The 20,323-nt window shown below is 52.1% G+C and overlaps 1 protein-coding gene across 1 annotated transcript; it reads left to right on the top strand.

Moving 5' to 3' along the window:
- Positions 1–16,177: 16,177 nt before the first annotated feature.
- Positions 16,178–17,113, top strand: LOC148592457 (olfactory receptor 14C36-like). The gene has a single exon (XM_088534693.1). It carries the CDS (start codon positions 16,178–16,180, stop codon positions 17,111–17,113), a length of 936 nt encoding a protein of 311 aa, XP_088390819.1.
- Positions 17,114–20,323: the final 3,210 nt, after the last annotated feature.

Below are 20,323 nucleotides of genomic sequence, written 5' to 3'. Positions count from 1 at the left end.
ACCTTCACCAACAAGGTGAAGCCTGAGAAATGTCTGAAAGGGGCAACTGGAGAGGTCACTTCTCTGTCCCTGCCCTGGCAAGTGTGTGCCCTGGGCAGACCTGTGGGATTGCCTGGGGTTGGGGCTTGGTTTGGAGGTTTGGCATTTGGCAAGACAGGATCAAAGTCCTGTGGGATGAAAGAGCACAAAGTCTGAGCACAGGCTGAGATGAGGGTGAGCCTCAGCTCCATGACAACTGCTGTGGGCTGCTCTTTGGGTAGCAGTGGGATGGAGGACAGTCTGTGACAGAAGACAGTCTTCCTCCTGGAGGCACCAAAGCAGGCTCGTTGTTCTTCAGTTCCTCAGCAGGGTTTCATGCACTATGCTGATTACGATAGAAGTGATAGGCCAGAAAAGAGCAAAGGTGCCCTTAACACAGATCCTCCTGAGAACTTTATCTAGGAATCTGCTTCCTGCCTTACTTCATTGCCATGGTCAGTGTTGTGCACCAACATGGTGCTGCCAAATTAGAAGAATGAAAATGTATTTCATAATGTTAAAAATGGCGCAAAGTTTTGGAAGGGTTAATTTTTGTTATTCTATGAGAATGTTCTGACTTATGACTAAAATCTGCTGTAGGAGTTGGATTCGATTTGATCACATAGAGAGGCTGGCACTGCTGGAGATGCCCTGGGCTCGTTGTGTTCCCCTGTAGTGCTGAAAATTTTGGAGGCGGTTCCTGCAGGAAACCTTAGCTTGTCATTAGGAAATACATCTGAAATCAAAAGTCTGTTAAGAGTGCTTATTTCCCTCCATTGACTAGAAAGGGAAATCCAGGCAACTGGATTTGACAGACATCTGCACGGATAGGGTCAGACATGAGGGGGAATCTGCCTCCTCATATACACCCTTTCACCAATCCCTCACATATCTCTGCAAGCCTGATTAAGCTGAACTTTTGGAAAGACAGCTTTGATTCAGATGATCTGCACATCTGCACTTCCCTTTTATTTTTATTTTTATTTTTATTTTTTTTAAGTCTTCCTCCTCCCCTTGCTCTTTATCATTCTCAGACACCTCTCAACTCTTCCCTTGCTGCTTTGAGCTTCAGAGAGTCTTTCAGGAGACTCTTGTTGTCTCTTAACCAGCTCCTTCACCATGTGTCTATCCAGCCTTTACCTATCTGTTTGTGAAAAGCGGTTCAAAGAAGGTTATTTCTTGTAGACTGTGAAGCTCCTTGGAGGCAACTCAGGATTCAACCTACAGTTGAGGTTTGGATTTTGTTTCCTATTGACATAGGATCCAGGTTATTTTGTTTTATCATACTTAATACTTTTACATGTTTGCAGCTAGTTCAGGTGGGAATTGGTGCACATGAGCTGTAACATTCATCTACGGAGTGAGAAAAACAGTTTGATTTTAGCCAGAGTGATCCAAGGCCCCAGTGGCTGATGAGGGAACTGGCAGGGCTGGGGAGCTGAGCAAGAAGGTTCTTCATACAGGTCTCCCCTCAAAAACACTGCTTTTCACACATGTCCAGACTTCATTGGAGACATTCTAGGAAGTGGAGAAAGTGTGTATGGCTGATTCAGAAAATGGAAGAATAAGGAAAGCTCAAAAAAAAATAGCCATGTTTCTTTCCCAGGTGCTCATTGTAATCAGTCTAATGTTAAGACACTCCTTTCCAATTAGCTATAGAAGATTTGAAAACTGAAGAAAATTATGGCAAGAATCATGGCTCCTCAGGGGTTTTGCATTTGACTGACCTCTTGGGAGTAGTTGATGCTGAGCCCATGAAACACCAATGCTGAGAGGAGACTGAAGAAACTTCTCCAGAAGTTCAAGTCAGAAGCACATCCCCAAGTTTCTTGGAGGGTTAATGGGTCCCACTGTGGTTCATTACCAAGCAAAGCCTCCCCAGGGACTGATTAGAGCAGAGAGTTGGAAGTCATGATTAAACATAGGAAAAATGCAAAGTGCAGGTGCCTCTGGTGCCAAGTCAACCCTACATGTGCGTTATCAAGCAGATTGACCAGAGGAGTCCAGTCCCTGAGTAGGGACATCCTTTCCATCAGGCTTTGCCCAAGGCTTTTGGTTGGAGCAGTGTGTAGGTGGGAGTGTTCAAGGCCTAGGGCAGGACACCTTGTGTGCCTGGGGGAAAGCAGGCAAGGAGGCCCTGTTGCCAGAAGGAAGAAGTTTCTTCTCCTAGACCTCAATGGCAGAGACACCAGCCATGGCCAAGAGGACATAGACGTAGTTTTTCAGAGGTTTTGGCACCACCCTCAGCTGTCTCTCCCTTGGGCTCTCCTACACTTTCCCATGCCTGTGCCTGTTTCCCTGCAGCTTGTAGACACCCAGGCTGCTTCCCCACCTTGTTCTCACCCCAGCATCTCTCCATCCTTTCCCATGTCTCTCTGTCCTTAGTGACTCTTTTTTGAAACAATAAGGCATGGTTTGATCTCAGGTCCCCTCCAGGTGACATGATGCACCACAGCACTGCTCTTAAGTGACATTTCTCTTTTCTTCAAGTCAAGTCTGTACCTCAAGCTTCCGTTTGTGACTCTTTCTCCTTCTCTGTTTCTTTCCCACTACCTGAACAACTTCCATCATCCCTGAAACCACCCTGCAGGCAGTCACAGGCTCCTGCTCTCTTTCCATTAGCTGTAGCACTTCAGCAGGCTAAAGAAGGTCATGATCTTCAGCTTCTCCATGCAGGTCTTGTGCTGCCCAGGCCTGAAAAAGCAACCTCACCCCAGCAGAAGGGCCTGACTCTGGGGCAGCCAGGTCAGGTATTGACTCATAGGCCAAAAAAAAAAAAAAAAAAAAAAAAAGTCAGGAGAAGCCTTAACTTTGCACTGAACAAACACAAACCCTCTCCTCACAGGGGGGTAAGTGGTACTCCAGCCCCCAGCCACTTTGGAGGCCTGACACTGAACTCACTTCATGTGATGAGCAGAGTTCTTCTACAGAGGGTCCTAAATGCATGCAGTTTCTAGAGGTACTCTAACAAGTACAGAGTAGGGGGACTCCAGTTCATGCAGTCGAGGACACGGTGGCCTCCAGAGCACGTTTCTGGCTCACATGCAACTCTTTGCCCACAAAGGTCCTTCTCCAAAGAGCTGCTGCCCAGCCGGACACTGCCCAGTCCATATCACTGCAAGGGTTGGTCTGTGCCAAGGGCAGGACCTGTTTTTTGTCCTTATTGGAACACCATCCCTACAAAGTAGACAATACTATCCTGTGTAGCCAAGCTGATCTCCCAAGGCGTGTTCTACTTTTAATGAGCATCGGAATGGACCATCCTTGTGCTGGGTGGCTGTGCTCCTTAAAGACCTGCTGGCTTTCCTAAGCTCCACCACCCTTCAGATTGACGGATTCCCCCAGCAGGAGGGAGCCTACACAAGATCTCACCCAGACCTTGATCCATCCCATGCAAGAGCTGCTTCCATCTGAGCTGTCCCTTCACATGAAGGACATCCACCCCATCCTGCTCTTCCCCCCTAACCTTTCTTCCTGCGGGGCTTGTCCTCTGCCATCACAGCCCTCTTGTCATGTGAGTGGTCTCAAAGCATCTCAATTATTCCAATCGTGTTTCCGTGCAGTGACAGCTTGTGCCTCTCCATCTGTCCTCCTCTGTGCCCGAGACTACATGCACTTGTGTATGATATTGGGTTGGAGAGCCTCAGTTGTGGTACAAAGAAGAGGTCTGCAGTGGAGAAACGTGTTACCAAGAGCCAAGGACACTGTGTGTGCAATGGCCCCACTTGACAACAGCGACTTGCTCGTGTAGAGAGCACTTGTCAGGGTTATGCTGAAAGGAGGTTCCCACAAAGAGAGCAAAGTCTGGAATGCCCAAGGCCAGGGAGAAACAGGAGAGGGATTTGCCTCCTAGGGGTAATTAATGGCAACTTGGGCCTGTGACAGAGGGGAACCTCTCTCGAGGAAGGACTATGTGCCACTGAAGAAGCCCCTGGACCTGGGCAGGCTGTGATTTACCACACGGAGGTCATCGTTAGCCCATTTCCTTCATGTAAGGGTGTGAAGAGTTTCCAGAGAAGGAGAGCTACAAGATTTTAAGGGTGAGGCTACTAGAGCAGAGACCTCTTTCCACCATTGGATGACAGGAGCAAGGGCAGTGTTAGTGATGTTCACAGGGTCTCAGGGTGGCAGTCCAAGCCAGGACCTTCTTCACTGGTGCATTGTCCTTCAGGGAGGTCAATTCAGCTCTGTCCCAGGCACCAAGGTGCTGCAGAGGGAGCTCAGGCAGCAAAACCCTCTCCTTCCAGGGCTGGGCAACCCAGCTCTGTTTCCCCCTGGCCCTGGGCTCTGCAGGCTTTGCTCTCCTAGTGGGACCCTCCTGTCACCATCACGTTGCCACCTGCTCTCCATGACAGCATTCCCGTGCTCTGAAGTGCAGCCACCAGAAATGCTGTGTCCTTGGCCCTTGGTAGAACAAGTTTCACCATCACCAATCTGTTCTCTGCGCCACAGCTGAGGCTTTGCAATGGAAACATGCATAAGTGCATAAAGCCTGGGGCAGAGAGAGGAGCAGATGGAGATGCCCATCTAACTGAGAAATATTGCTGAGGTGTGGTGGAATCTCACACATGATTCTACATCTCATACAGTAGCAGGGTATGAGATCTTCAGGAGTGAGCGGAGGAAGATGAGCAAATGGGCTGCCCCTAGTCTGAAGGGGCAGCTCAGATGTGTGGAGCTCTTTGAACATGAGGGCTAGGGCCTGAGTTCAAGCTTGTAGGTGACAAGGGTGAGACCACAATGGGAGTGACCAAGCACCCAGGCAGGGTGAGGAGGTGGGTGCAGTCTCCTTTAAGCAATGTGAACAAGTGTGTGGCTCAAAGGGCACCCCACGTGCACACAGTGTCCCAGCACTGGCTGCAAAGTTGTGGGAATAGCTGTTCTTGGGGACTGGCTGGCTCCTGCAATGAGCTCCCAGGAGCTGGGAGAGGGCCAAGGAGGCAGCAGTGCCCTGGTCTCTGCCACATGTCAGCACCTTCACCTCGCAAACCACAGGAGGACTCACGTCCTTCCTCCCCGCACTCCTCCCAGTGGACAACTCCTCCCCAAAAGGCTGAGGGAGCCTGAGGCCTCCTTGTCCACCCAGAGGGCATGTCCCGACTCCCATCAACACTGCCAGCTGCTTGTTCCCAAGTGGCTGTCCCAAGAATCGTTCTCTGGAGGGGACTGCTCACTTGTCACAGTCACAGGTAGTGCAGTGCCAAGAGGATGGTGCCAGGCCTGTTCTTCCAGCATTGCCTTGAACAAGCAGTTTGTGAGGAGCAGGAATGGCCAGACCCCATGGCTGTCCCTGCAGCCAGCTGTAGGGAGCAGCTTGGGAACGTGGTTGAGTTCAGCACCAAGAAAGTGTGGGTGCAGCAGCAGGGCTGGTCATCACTGGTGCTGGTGGGGCAGGGCTGGGAGAGCTCCTGGCAGGTTCCCTTCTCCCAAGCGGAACATGGGGGCTTCCATGTGTGCCCATCCCTGCACCCGCACACAGCTCCCTGGCTCCACTGTGCAGACAGCACCCAGGGCAGGGTGCTCAGCCCTGGGGAAATGTCCCTCTGACATGGTCCCCATGACAGCCCGCACTGCCCTGTCCCCCACAAACCCTGCTGGCCCCAGCCTTGCACCACGTGGGGTTGGTGCAGAGTCGTCCTTGGCCTCTGAGCTGGGAGGGAGGCTGGGCAGGGCCGGCTGGTCCTCTGGCTACAGGCACCGAGGCCGGCAGGAAGGAGCTGCCCAGGCAGCCAAACACTGACGCTGAAGGTGACCTCAGTGACTCTCCAGGCTCCCTTCCCTGGGCCTCCTGGGTCCCCACTGCCTCTTGTAGCACTGCAGAGCTCTCCCTAGCGTAGACATTCATTGCTTTTGCCTCTTCCATTTGGGTGGCTCCCCTTGAGTTCCTGAAGCTCCATTCGCTCCCAGGAACACAGTGCCCTTGAAGATGCCCTGTGCTCCCCTGGAAGCTCCATATCCATCTCCAGCCCTGTCATATGACAGATATGGCTTGACCATTCACTACCTGCCGGAGCTCTGAGCACCCACAGCTGGAAACTGAATCCAACCCACATTACCTAACACACCATTGCCAGGGGGCCCTGGAGAGTCCCAGAAGAGCAACAGACTCTGTGAAGGTTAAAGTCCTTGAGCACATTATGGACTCCGGCTTTGGAAGGAGAGGCCAACCTTTAAGCATCGTCCTGAGGAAATCCATTTTTATTTGAGTGAAGCCACGACTGACACAGAGACACAAGGACAGACATATTTACAGCAGATATGGCAATTAGACTGAGTGGGTTCACCCCTCTGGCAAAGTAGCATGAATTAAAAACCTTATGTTAAAATATATATATATATAAACACAGAGAGAATTCCCAAAGCACAGAACACTCTGAAACGCATTAGAAACCCCTTGTTAGGAAGGATGGGGAGCTTATTTCTAGCACCGACTGTACTAATTGCTTCAATGCATTCTTGAGACTCTTGTTGCTCATGCTATAGATGAGGGGGTTGATCATTGGAGGCACCGCTGAGTACAGAACAGAGAGCACCAGATCCAGAGCTGGGGAGGAGATGGAGGGGGGCTTCAGGCAGGCAAAAACTGTGGTGCTGGTCAAGAGGGAAACCAGGTGTGGGAGACACATGGAAAAGGTTTTCTGCCAGCCCTGCTCAGAGGGGATCCTCACCACAGCAGTGAAGATCTGCACGTAGGGCACAACAATGAAAATGAAACACCCAAAGCCCAAAGAGACAGTAACCCCAATGAGCCCAATTTCCCTGAGGTAGGAGTGTGAGCAGGAGAGCTTGAGGATCTGGGGGATCTCACAGAAGAACTGCTCCACCACATTGCCTTGGCAGAGGGGTAGGGAAAATGTGTTCCCAGTGTGCACGAGAGCATTGAGGAAACCACTGGCCCAGGCAGCTGCTGCCATTTTGACACAAGCTCTGCTGCCCAGGAGGGTCCTGTAGTGCAGGGGTCTGCAGATGGCAATGTAGCGGTCATAGGCCATGACTGTGAGGAGAGAAAACTCTGCTGAAAACAAAAATGCAACCAGGAAAACCTATGCGGCACATCCTGAGTAGGAAATAGCTCTGCTGTTCCACACACAATTGGCCATGGATTTGGGGAGAGAAATCCTTTCAGTTTCTCAAGGAAACACCCATATTTCCTCTCTCTCCCTTATTTCACCTCCCTTTTCTGCAACTCTGCTCTGCCCTGGTTGGATGTGCCATGTGCAGAAGGGACCCCTGCCCATGGCTCCAAAGCAGTTTTTTCTGCTGTGCTGCAGGTGTAAATGAATGTGTCAAATGACTCTTTCAGGAAATGCCTGCCCTGCCTTTCCTTTTGAAAAGTGCCTTCTGAAATGCACTCATAGTTAGACCCGTGAGCAGACCTGAGCCATGTAGCACCCTCCCAGCAGGAGAAGGAGCCTGGTAGAGGATGATCTTCCCACACAGAACTTCCCCCCTCAATCCTGTGGGAAGCTTCGTGTCCTGCTGGGCAGGGCGGGGGCTGTCTCTGGGGTCAGAAGCTCTATAAGTTGTGTATAAAGATTTTCAGTTTCACAACACCAAAGTCTGTGAATCCTTCATATGCTGCAAATTTCCCATTGCCCATCTTTTCCTTGCTGCCTCCCATGCAATTAGCATGTCCTTCCAAGAAAAACCTGCTGCTCTGTGCTCTCCACAAGGTATTTGTGCACAGCATGAAGATCTCTCCTGGCCTTCTCTGGTCTAAGCTGAACAAAACCCCCTCTTCCAACTTCTCCTTACCTGCCCCGTGCTCCAGCCCCTGGCCAACTTGTTGTCCTTGTGCTGAACTCCCTCCCGTTTGTTTGTCTCCTTGCAGAACTGGAGAGCCCAAGTGGGATCTGGTATAGAGGCATGGTGTCCACTGTGACAAAAAGAGCGGTAGAACACGCATGTGGCCCCACTGGCCGTGCTCTCCAAAATAGAGATCCATGAGGGTGGCCAAACTATGGCACAGGGACCCAAAGGGCCTCCCCTTGCTGACCACTAAGGCACTGAGATGAGATGTGGGTGCCCTTGGCCACCACCAGGATATACCCCGTGGGAGTCCCTATGGCAACGGCCAGGGCTTTGTGATGGGGGTGGCATCATGTCCCCAAGGCCATTGTGATGGGGCAGTGCCCATGGCAACCAAGGCTGTGTTGGGCCAGAGCACCACCCTCAGGGTCGCACTCTGAGGAGAGCAGCTCCAGCAGAAGGAGCAGCTCGCGTTGGTCCCCAGAGCAGCAAGTCCCCGGGTGCAGTGAGTGCCCTGGAGATGGAGAAGGAGAGGCAGGCGAACGCCTGCTCCCAGCCCAGCAATGGGCGTCCTGCCAGGAACAAGCGCACAAGGAAGGTGAGTGCTGGGGCTGGAGGGGGAGGCTGACAGCAGGGATGGGAGCTGCATGGAGAGCACAAGCATGGGGGGCCAAGCCAGGCAGGCCTCACCTCCTCTGGCCAGGGGCTGCTTCTTGCTGTCTGTGGGGATTTTCTCGAACACAAAGCATGACTGGGATGCTCCAAAGCCCATATGGATCCTGGGAGCCCTGTGTGAAGGATCAGAGAGCCTCTTTGGACCACGTGTAGCTGGGCTGTGCTCGACCATGAGCTTCCCTTTGACATGGGGCTGGGGCTTCCCGTGCCTCAGGGGCTGCTTGTAGCAACACAACCCTCTCCATCAGGTGCCTCCTTCTCCCTGCAGGTGGGCAAGCAGGAGCCGCACGCAGCGAGGCGACGCAGGCGGATGCCAACTTTGTCCCCACGAAAGGACAGGTGGCCTTTGCTGTCTGACCCCCAGGGCTTTGAAGATGCTGATCAGGTCATCGCAAAGGTACAGAGCTGAGCAGTGAGGCCGGCAAAGGCCCTGCCTGACCGCTGCACTTCTCAAGATGACTCCTGTGATGCTCAGGGAGACCCTGCCCAGCAGAGCTGGGCTAAGAGCGGAGGTGCCACATCTGCCTCCCAAACCACCGCGCACTGCCAGGGCAGCCAGCCAGGCACGTGGAGGCCTGGAGGCTCCTGCATGTAAAACACCAGGGTCTACAGGGAAAAAGAAGCTGCCTGCTCCAGAAAAGCCTTGCAGAGCTTCTGCCAGGTGCAGGACCAATGCCATCGATACGGAAGATGTGGCTGGACTGGTGGACATAGTGATGGAGGGATTAGAGACAGTGGCAATAACTTGCAGGGAAGTTGCTGCCAGAGAACCCTCGGGGGCTGCTGGGGGTGCTGTGATGTCTCTGGAGTGCAGGAAGAGACTGGAAGAGTCCATGTCTCTTGATTTGCCTGCCCTTCAAAAAGCCAAGCGAGATGCTTGTGTTCCCCACCAGGCAGTTCCAGAGCATGGCCACTGCTTGCCTGAGGCCGGACCTGGGCCTTGTGCGCTGGGAAAAACAAGGATGGCACCAGAAGTGTGGTGCTTATCCCAGAGTGTCCTTGATGCAGAGGCAGGTGTAGGCTGAGGACCCTCTGTTTAGGTGTGCAGGTAGTGGCGTGCTGCAGTGCTCTGCTCCAGAGCCCAGCCTGCCACCCCAGGGTCCTGCTGGGAGAGCAGAGGGAGGACTGTTGCTTTCCCTGTTCTCTCCTTGGAGCATCCTGGTGCGACCCAGGGGTTCTCACAGTTTCATGGTTTCTGTCAGCTAATGTTCAGGCTTGTAGTTTCTGATCATCTTGATGATTACCTGAGTCTTTTGGATTTGAGTCACTCTGGTGGAGTAAGTTATCTTCTCACTCTTTTTAAGGCTTTCTGTTGAAGCTGGACCCTCATTACATCTTCCCGTCGCAGACCCTAATCCATTGTGATCCCTCATACAAACTGGTAGTTAAACAAAGCAGAACCATTTCTGCACTTTGTGGATATGCAGACACTTGCAGACAGAGAGATGCCCCCTCACAAGAATCAGGCCTCTCAGGGTGATGGATGGCTCTGCGATACCTGTTCTTGGTCAGTGGTGGAGGCAGCAGCTTGAAATCCACAGGTCCCTTTGGAAAGGGTCTCCGAATAGCAGATTCCTTGAGCCTGCTTTTAGGGAGCCATCTGGAGGTAGGGATCCAACACCCTGCTGAAGACACTTCCCAGTAGAGGTGTTGTCTTTAGGCCTTTTCCATTGAAATTTACATTATCTCTGAGGATAGGAGGACTTCTGAGAACCTCTCCGGGTCCCCGTGCCATATTTTGCCCACGATCCTGGATTTGTATTTGGGAGAACACAACCAGGAGGGCCACTGACACATGCTACCTCTGTTTTTGGCACAGTGGGGACCAAGTCTGCTTACCAGATCCCATTTGGTCTCTCCAGTTCTGCACAGGCACTAACAAGTGAGAGGGAGTCCAGCACAGGGACAAGAAGATGGTCAGGGGCTGGAGTGTGCAGCAGAAAAGGAGATGGTGGGAGAGAAAGGTTTGTTCAGCGTAGACCAGAGAAGTCCAAGGGGGATCTTCATGCTGTGCAAATCTCCCTTGTGGAGGGCACAGAGCAGTTGGATTTTCTTGGAGGGTCACACAAATGGCGTGTGAGGCAACAGTGAGAGAAAAAGAAATGAACAATGGGAAATGCTTCTTAGATGTTAAGAACCAATCTTTTTCTCTATGAGCATGACCAAACTCTGGCACAGGATCCAGAGAGATTCTCAGATCTCCATCCTCGGAGATAACCCAAAGTTCACTGGAAAAGGCCCCAAGGACCTGTGTGCTGGGACCTGCCTTCAGCAGGATCCCCTGCTGCAACCTCAAGGAATCTACTCTTCTGAAAAAGGGTCTACATGCTCTTTGCTTTTAAAAGTCCTCAGGAAGGTTTCTTGATCTGTGATAAGATAGAGATGATATGTCAGAAAAGAGCAAACATGTCCTTAACACATGTCTTCCCTCCAGAGGGCTTGAGATGGGACATTGATTCCTGCTAGGCTCCAGAACCATGGGTCAGGCCAAGTAGAAAATCTGAGGAAGTTTCTCCAAATCCTGTGAATTTTGCCCAGCTTTCTTTCATCTGACCCTGAGGAAAGCTATTTCCCTTTTTCACCTTACTTATGCTTTGGGGTTTGCCATTACACCTCCAAGTAGTGTTTCTCCCCTGGGTATAGTTCTTGGCACCTGCCTCTCTTTGGGACCTGTAGAGCCCTGGCACCCTGCATCTGCCACACTTTGACCCTGGGTGTCTCAGGACAGGCCCACACACTGCATCCCTCTGTCCAGGCTTCTGTATGGAGCCTGTAAGGCACTGCCGTGCCTCAGGAGCTGCATTTTGGCTTGTTCACAAGTTGGTGAGATGACCATCTCCCAGCTCCCCTACTGCTGAAGCTTCCAACAACCAACATCCTCTTTCCATAGTGTTGGCACAGTCCTGGAGCAAGTATTGAAGAAGGGAGACTGCATCCCTCTTGAAGCTTCCAGATATGTGGCATTCCAGACACTGAAAAGCAAAGCACGCCTTTCCTCCTTTCTTTCGGTTGCATGTTGAGCCTCTAGCATCCTGTCTTTGGCACAGGAAGGTGCACTCTGCACCCTGGGGTCTTTCCCCATTCTCTCTCCTGTCTCCTCTGTGTCTGCTCAGTCTGCTCGATGCACTAGTGTCGTGGGAAGTATTGGTTTAGGGAGCTCCCCTGAAGCCATGAGAAGCTGCAGAGCTGAAGGCCTGATGAAGTCTGGGACGTGGCCGTTTCCCCTGCCCGCTCCTGCTCCCATCTTAAGGGTCCAGGAGGGTCCAGTGCTTTTGGTATTGGGGGATTGAGTTTCCTTTGACATCCCCAAGTCCTTCTTTGGGTTGCTCTGAGCAGCCAGGAAAATCCCTCTTCTCTAGGGTCTTTTCCCTACTTTTGTAGAGAAGCGCAGGCAGGTCTGGGATCTCCAAAAGCAGCATGGCCCACATCATGACCCAGGACCCCCAGGAGTTTTGTGGCTCTCCCATTCCCACATATCCTGCTTAAATTGACAATTTCTAACACCATCTTTACAGGCCACGAGTTGGCCATTGTAGAACCGCAGTATTGTGACTCCCCCTGTTACTCTTTGTTCACTCCGGGACCCAGCTGCTGGTTTGCACTTCAGGAGTTTAAAGGTTGGTTTTTATTTCAGGAAGGCTGTCCCTTGTGGCAAGGCGACCTCATTGTTGACATGTTGGACTTAGCCTACACTCAAAGAGCACAATTATTATTTATGAAATTATTTCATGCTGTATTTCTGTTTCTTTGCAGTTAAGAAAAATCCTGTGTTTATTTGCAGCTGGTTCTCTAAGGAACTCTCTAAGAAAAGCAGTTGGGAGTTACAGCAGATGAGCTCTAACTTTCAGTTGCTGATTTCAGTAGAACAGAGAAACTTCTAACAAGAGTGATGGAAGTCCCAGGTGGCTGATGTGAGAAATGGCAGGTTGGGGAGGGAAAGAAGAGTGTCCATACAGTGCTTGAGGTCTGGGACATTGGTTTTCCTGCATATCCAGACTTCATTAGGAGTCATTCTGGATTGATTCAAATTCCAGAATATTGCTGTCAGTTACTTGGAAAGCTGAATATTTATAGTAACAGTAAAAAAAAAAACTTTAAAATCAGAAATGCTTTTATATTATTGATGTCTCCACCTTTCAGCTACAGTCCCCAAACTCTCCAATTAGTCATGCAAGCCTAGACAAAAATTGCAGGGGGAGACATAGTTTGTGAGAGCTTTTTGCATTTTAATGAGCCCCATGGTATATTTGGTGCTGAATCCATGAACCTCAGTTACTGAGAGGAGAATTCAGAGTCAAGATCAACCCCCAACATTTTGTTGAGTTTTAATGGATCCCACTGATATTTGTTAGCAGTAAAGTGTCTCCAGGGGCTGATTAGAGCAGAAAATTGTCATCACTGATAGCAGAAAGGCAGAGGAAACGTGCAGGTGGCTCTGATGCCACATTAACCCTTGAGGTGTTTTATCAGTCGAAATGTCCAAGCTCGGCCACTGAGCTTCTGGGAAAGGAGATCCTTTCTCCCAAATGTTTTCCAGGTCCTCTTGGGGACAGTGTGTGGCTGGGAGTGTGCAGTGCTCAGTGCAGGACAATGATATGACACCTTTCGGGGGACACTGAGGCCCAGTGTCTCCTGACAGGCCTTGGTGGCAGAGACAACAGCCATAGCCAAGAAGATGCTGACCTGCTCTGGTGTCTTTGAGCCTTGGCAGTGCCTTTGTCTGTCTCCAGCAGAGCCTGTCCTATGCTGTCTCATGTCTGCAGTCGTGTCCATGCAGCCTGTAGACACCCACCCTGCTTCCCCACTTTGCTCTCACACGGGATCTCCTTCCCTTCACTGTTGTCTCTGCATCCCCACTGGCTGTTCCTTCCCAAAGCCATGGGATGATCCTTGAATCTTCCTGGGTGTCCTGTTGCACCACAGCACCAGCCTTCAGGTGTCATTTCTTCATCCTTATGTCCAGTCTGAAATTCTCTAAACTGGGGATTTTTTGGGTTATTTTGGCTATTCATACTGCCTCGCACTACCAAGTAAAGCTCCTGGCAGTACCACAGTGTGAGGAAGAATATAACCTTGTCTGTCAGGACAGATAGAAACTTGAGGAACTGAGGACAGGGCTGAGGGGAAGGGCCTTGGTGCTACGAGGGATGCCATATGAGGCAGTGGTGCATGGTCATGTGAATAATGCCAGATGCCTGTGGGGCTGCATTAGTAGTAGCATGGCTAACCAGAGGAGGGGAGTTGTTATCTGTCACCAAGGGGGACTTTTCCTGAAGGCAGTGGTGGCACTCAACTTTGGGGGAGCATGTATGAAACCCAGGTGTCCTAGGTGGTTGCCAACTAATTCGAAGGGCCCGATTTTCCTGTTGGTTCCCTCTTAAATATGGTAGGAATGTGGTGGTTTTGCTGGATACCTCAGGCATCTGACACGGCCGAGTAGACCTGTTTTCCTTGCATGAAATCAAGTGTCTGCACAGAATCATGCAAGCTCTTTGCAATGGACAAGGATCTCCTCATTGCTCTGTCAGAACAAGTGGACATTTGTACCTGTCTTGGACCAGCTGTGTCCAATGTGGACTCCCTCCCCCTTGGAAGAAGTCCAAAGGGGCGAGTGTGTGTGCACAGCTGATTCACTTCTCCTAGTGACTGCAGTGGGAGCTCAGAAAACCAGCTCCCATACAGGCAGCCGTTTTGTGCACCCCAGCAGCTGGACAAAGGGAATCCTCCTCTGAGTTTGTGGAGTGCACAAGAGCAAACTGAATCCTCCTGCGCTCCTGGAGCTTCTCAATGGGCATTAGCTGTACTGCTGAACTGCTCTAAATCACCTCCTGAAGCATGAGGGTGTTAACTCCCTTCTTGCCCCTGTGCAAGTGTTCTGAGTTCTTATGGGATGGAAGCAGAGGCTTCAACAGCAGGACATGTCCACTCTCCTAGACAACCATCCTCTGATGAGGCCAGCTGCATGCTGGATTCATTCCATGGACTCTCTTTACATCAGTGGACCTTTGCCAGGGATGACCTTGCTGCCTTGCAGGAACTGTCAGCCCTGGAGCCTCAGAAAGGCCTGGAGGCTGCACAGGGGACAGAAAATGTCCCCTCTGCAGCTGGGTCCCTGCTTCTGAGCTGGGCCTGGCTCCTGGGACTGCGGGAGCCCATGGCAACCTGGCAGGCGCTGCAGAGAGACAGCTCTGCCCAGGAGCAGCTCCTCATAAAGGAGCACCAAGACTCAGGGCACTGCCCGCAGGCACCAGGCTGGGATGAGTCGCTCCTAAGTGAAAGACAGTTGGGAATGGGAGGGCGGCTGAGCTCACTGCAGGCAGAAACCTCCCCAGCCCTTGACACGGTAAGTCTCTGGCTGCAGGGCTACATTGCTGCGGTTCCTGGAGGGATCTTCTGAACCTGGCGCCTTCAGCAGCTGATTGGATTTGTCAGGGTGGCTCTCCCAGCTTCTCCTGTTTGGAGCTGGTCGTGCTTTAGAGCAGGGACTCCCAGCCACACACTCAGAGGGATCACGGCTGCCTTTGCCCACCGCTCTGCCTGCAGACACAGCCAACATCCCCTCCCCGGCCTCAGCAAGGTTTGTCTCACCTGCTCTTTTGCATCTGCAAACACGGAGGTGCCCTGGGCAGGGTCCTGCTCCTGGTAGGTGTCTACAGGGCAGAGCTGAGCACCCAGCGGGTGCGATGGGGTCTGGAACATGGACAGGGCAGAGATGTGGGGACAGAGAAGCAGCTCCTGCAGGGACAGCTCCAGGCTATGGAATCATGGTGAGAGGGTGAGAGGAAACTGCCTCCTGCAGCGCCCCTTCCCACCAGCACAGCCGTCTGCACTCCAGGCCATGGGGGCCAGGGCAGGAGTTGTCCCAGAGCAGCCAGATGTCCAGGAGAGGAGACACATCTGAGTGCCCCTCTGTCCCTGCCAGGCCCTGCCTCCCTCGGCACAGCTATCATGGTGTTACTCCATGATCCCACCTGCCCACGCTGCCCTTCTCCTTCCCTTGGACTCTGTGAACAGGGGGTTTCTGATGCAGGTCAGACACTGGCCCTGTGGGTCCTGCCATGCAGATGGGTCCTGGACTGTGAGGTGCCCAAGTGCCCTCTAAGCTGTGGGGCTCAGGGCAGTGCAGTTGCAGGAGCTTGGAATGAGCCACCTCTCTCATCAGGACACCCCATCCTCAGGACGTCCTGCCATCTCCCTGGGTGCCCATCTGGGCTGCAAGCTGCCCTCCGGAAGAGCTCAGCTCACCCGTTACAGCAGGTGCTGTCTGGGTGCCCCAGGGAGAAGCCTCCTGGAATCTGAGGTCACAGAATCACTGCAGGGAGGTGGATGTGGGCAGCTGGCAGGAGCCCAAGGTGTTGCTGGCTCCAAGGGAAGGGCGGAAACCTGCCTGACATCCCCTCCAAAAGAGTGCTGGTGGGCATGATGTAAAGGAATCCTCTGCTCTCCATGGTGTCATTTAATTGAGGGGTAACATGAGTGCAAGCATCCTACACCTCCAAGGTGAGAGCACAGGGCAATTGGGACCAAGGCAGATGGAGAGGGCAGCTCTGCTTCCCCAGCATCAAGGCCAAGAGCTGAAGCCATAGAGTTCAAGGATGGTCCTCCTAAAATGAGGGGGGAGGCAATTACTGTGTGTTTGGGCAAGGATATGAGCAAGTTTTGCTCAGAGAAGTTTTCTCTAACTTGTCCATGTCTTTTCTTCCTCAGATATTGCCCCTATGCTGCAAAGGAACAAATGTCCAACGGCAGCTCCCTCAGTGAGTTCCTCCTCCTGCCATTCTCAGACACACGGGAGCTGCAGCTCTTGCACTTCTCGCTCTTCCTGGCCATCTACCTGGCTGCCCTCCTGGCCAACGGCCTCATCATCACAGCTGTAGCCTGCGACCACCGCCTCCATACCCCCATGTACTTCCTCCTCCTCAACCTCTCTCTCCTCGACCTGGGCTCCATCTCCACCACTGTCCCCAAATCCATGGCCAATTCCTTTTGGGACACCAGGGCCATTTCCTACTGGGGATGTGCTGCACAGGTCTTAACTTTTAACTTTTTCATTTCAGCAGAGTATTCTCTCCTCACAGTCATGGCCTATGATCGCTACGTTGCCATCTGCAGACCCCTGCACTATGGGACCCTCCTGGGCAGCAGAGCTTGTGTTAAAATGGCAGCAGCTGCCTGGGCCACTACTTGGCTCTATGCTCTCCTGCACACTGGCAACACATTTTCCATTCCACTGTGCCAAGGCAATGTGGTGGAGCAGTTCTTCTGTGAAATCCCCCAGCTCCTCAAGCTCTCCTGCTCAGAATTCTACCTCAGGGAAGCTGGTGTTATTGTGGTTAGCGTTTGTTTAGCCTTTGGGTGTTTCATTTTCATTGTGGTGTCCTACGTGCAGATCTTCAGAGCTGTATTGAGGATCCCCTCTGAGCAGGGCCGGCACAAAGCCTTTTCCATGTGCCTCCCGCACCTCGCCGTGGTGTCTCTGTTTGTCATTACTGTATTGTTTGCCTACCTGAAGCCCCCCTCCATCTCCTCCCCAACTCTAGATCTGACACTGGCCGTTCTATATTCGATATTGCCTCCAACAATGAACCCTGTCATCTATAGCTTGAGGAATAAGGAGCTCAAGGAGGCACTGCAGAAAATTGTTCAGTCTGTACAATATCCCAACCAGTAACTTTTCCATGTGTATCCACTTATCATTCCCATATACTTGGCATACAGGCTGGGTCCTTCCTTCCTTCCTTCCTCCCTCCCTCCCTCCCTCCCTCCCTTCCTCCCTCCCTTTTCTCTCTTACACTCTTGATAAAATAAATAATATCAAAAATTCAGTTCATGCCATTTCTCTTCAGGTATCTCTCTTCCGATTCTGATCCAGAGACCATGTTGATGCAGGAAGCCAGGTTTCCCCCTACATCAGCAGGGAGGGGGGATCCTCAGAGCCTGCCCACCTGAAGTTTCTCAGATGCCCCAAGTCCCATGAGGACAGTTTGTTTTTGGCATTCCCCTTGTCACTTTGGATTCCCCTTGGCACTACCACAGCAGGTGTTTAATCGCTACAGCCATCGCATGGGGGCTTCAGCCCTCCTGGGGACGTGTCCAGCCGCAGCAGCAGCACATTCTATTTCCAGAGATGCTCTCCATCCTTCCAAACTGTCTTGCTGTGCTTGGATGCATGTAGAGAGCTGAAGTGCTCTCCCAACACGGTGCTGGTAGGGTTGTGCTTCATGTGCATTCCCGGAGCACAGGCAGAAGCAGGCATGGGGCACCCTTAGGCCAGACCTGGCCTCCAGAATGGCATTTCTCTCATAAAAGGAGATCCCCTCTGTTTTGTGCCTGAAGTCTGGTCTTTCTTCAAAGGTTGAGTCAAGAATGTGCCCAAGGGATTGCAGCACAAAAGGGACTGCTGCTCCCTGCCAAGCATGAAACCCTGCCATTCCTAGCATAGAGCTGGCATCAAAGCAGTACCTGGAGCCTGGCTGGCTGCAGAGGCATTGCCTGGCCCGTGGTCTGACTGTGCAGCTGAGGGAAGGGCTCTTCACTGCTACTGCCATGCACCTTGCCCTGCCCCTGATCCCAGCACTGCTGCTGCTGTGCCCATGTCAAATCCAAATGGAAAAGGCACAAAACTTTTTTTCCATTTGCCTGCCAAACATGGCCAGTTGTCTCCTTGTTTATCAGCACTGCAATATTTGCCTACCTGACGCCCCCAGATCTCTTCCCCAGTTCTGGATCTGGTGCTGGCTGGTGCTCCCTGTTCAGTGAACCCCCTCACCTGCAGCATGAAGAACAAGGCTCTCAAGGAGACACTGACAAAACTTCTGCACATGTTAAATAGCAATGAGCTGCCCATCTCTCTTCGCAAATGATTTCTAATGTTTCTCAGGCAACCCTTTTGTTTCATGTGTTTTATCTGTGATGCACATGATTGCGAACAAACATTTGTATTTATCCCCCTTCTCCAAAGGCACAAACTCAGTCTGTCTGATCTAGAGGCCAACTGTCAATCTGCCCTCACTGTGTCACAGCTGGTCTCCTGAGTCACATCTTTGTAATAAAAGGGTTTTTCTCTGCACTGTGCCTGAAGGCTGAGCTCTTCTTCCCAAGTTGGAGCCAAGAAGGTGCTCAGGGAACTGCACCCATAAAGGCCCACTGGCCGTGCCTGGGTTGTACCTGGGCCAAGGGGCATCAGCTTGTAGAGTGATGGGAATGAGGCTGGATTCATAGAATCATAGAATCATAGAATGCTTAGGGTTGGAAGGGACCTCTAGAGATCATCTAGTCCAACCCCCCTGCATACGCAGGGACACCTAGAGCACGTGGCACAGGACTGCATCCAAGCGGGTTTTGAAGATCTCCAGAGAAGGAGACTCCACAACCTCTCTGGGCAGCCTGTTCCAGTGCTCTGTCACCCTCACTGTTAAGAAATTTTTCCTTAAGTTCCTATGGAATTTTTGATGTTTCAGTTTCCGGCCATTTCCTCTAGTCCTATCAGTGGCCACCACTGAAAAGAGACCATCCCCGTCCTCTGCACTCCCTCCCTTGAGGTATTTATATACACTGATTAGATCCCCTCTCAGCCTTCTCTTCTCCAGGCTGAACAGGCCTGGAGATTCAGCTGCCACTTGTGGGTGCCCAGTGCCCTGGAGAGGATGAGTGCTCAAGAATTATCTCCCAGAGACTGTCCCAAATAAATAGTAACAGACTGGTGACAGAGGTCCATTCTTCCAGAAGGAATATGGAGCCACCTGCAGAGCAGAAGAGGTCTCCAGGGATAGCACATGCCTGGAACAGATTTTGTGTTGAAATTCAAAATTACATTGAGTTACCTGCATTGAAGGGCCAAACTGAGCACTACCCCAAATCAGGGCTTTCAAGAGTGGCAGCGGGCTGGGTCTAATGACACATTCAAACACATCCTGAGCAATGTGAAATGCCCTGGGATTGCTCCAAGCACCCTCCACAGCCACAGATCCTGGGGAGAGGGTGGTCAGCTGTAGTGATGCTGGTCCAGCAGGTCTGTCCTGACCATCATGGCCAGTGCGGAGTCACCCTGTGTCCCCACAGCTGCTCACCCTGCAGAGCAGCACTGCCAGCCCAGTGCCCTTTGGGGTACCCAGAGGAGGGGTGCAGGGATGGCCAGGCTAGCAAGGACACAGTGACCTGAGGAAAGATTCCCTGGGGAGTTGGGATATCTGCAGAGAAGAGCAAAGGAGCAGTGGTGTGCTTGAGGTGGCAAAAAATGCAAAACTCTATGGGTTCCTATGGGTTTCAGTTTGGGGCAGGCTGCTTTGTCACTGGAGACGCTGAGGAACCCCAGGACTAGGACTCGTGTGTCGTCCTAGGGAGAGGACAGGAATGAGACCCTGAGATGAGGCTGGTCACTCTTTGTCTCCCCTGCTCTGGTGCCCAGCAGATCTCCTCCTATCTGCCTGCAGCCCCTCCATGCCGACCCTACTGTCCAGCACAGCACAAGAGCCCTGGCCCTACAGTCCTCCAGCAGCCCCTACTGTACTGGGGACAGATCCGCCTGCTCCAAGCTGGGGCACAGAGAAATCTGGTTTTCCTTCATATTTTCTCTCTCTGGAGGCTCCCTTGCTCCTTCCTTGGGACCTCCTGCTCCCCAGAGAGCTCTTCCCCAAGTCAGTGTGTCCATGCTGGCCTGACCATTCCTGCACCCTGCGCTGAGGTCCCCATAGGGTCGCAGGCTGCTGTGCTGCTCTGCAGAGTGAGTGGATGTGAGACATGGTCCATGTTGGTCAGAGAGAGAAGCAGACCCAGCTGGACTGGGATCACCACCACTAACACTGCTGGCAGATGTCTGTGCTCATGGACGGTGCTCAGAGTGACCACAGGGTGTTCGCAATGGCAGGAGACATGTTTGGGG

Source organism: Tinamus guttatus, unplaced genomic scaffold, assembly GCF_059628265.1.
Source record: "Tinamus guttatus ecotype Peru unplaced genomic scaffold, ASM5962826v1 Tinamus_guttatus_pri_ptg000588l, whole genome shotgun sequence".
Lineage (NCBI taxonomy): Eukaryota > Metazoa > Chordata > Aves > Tinamiformes > Tinamidae > Tinamus > Tinamus guttatus.
The sequence above is the reverse complement of the archived record's forward strand: the minus strand, read 5'-3'. Positions and strand labels throughout refer to the sequence as shown.

Excerpts from the sequence above, each read along its gene's own strand:
- LOC148592457 (XM_088534693.1), top strand. The coding sequence starts at position 16,178 with ATGTCCAACGGCAGCTCCCTCAGTGAGTTCCTCCTCCTGCCATTCTCA.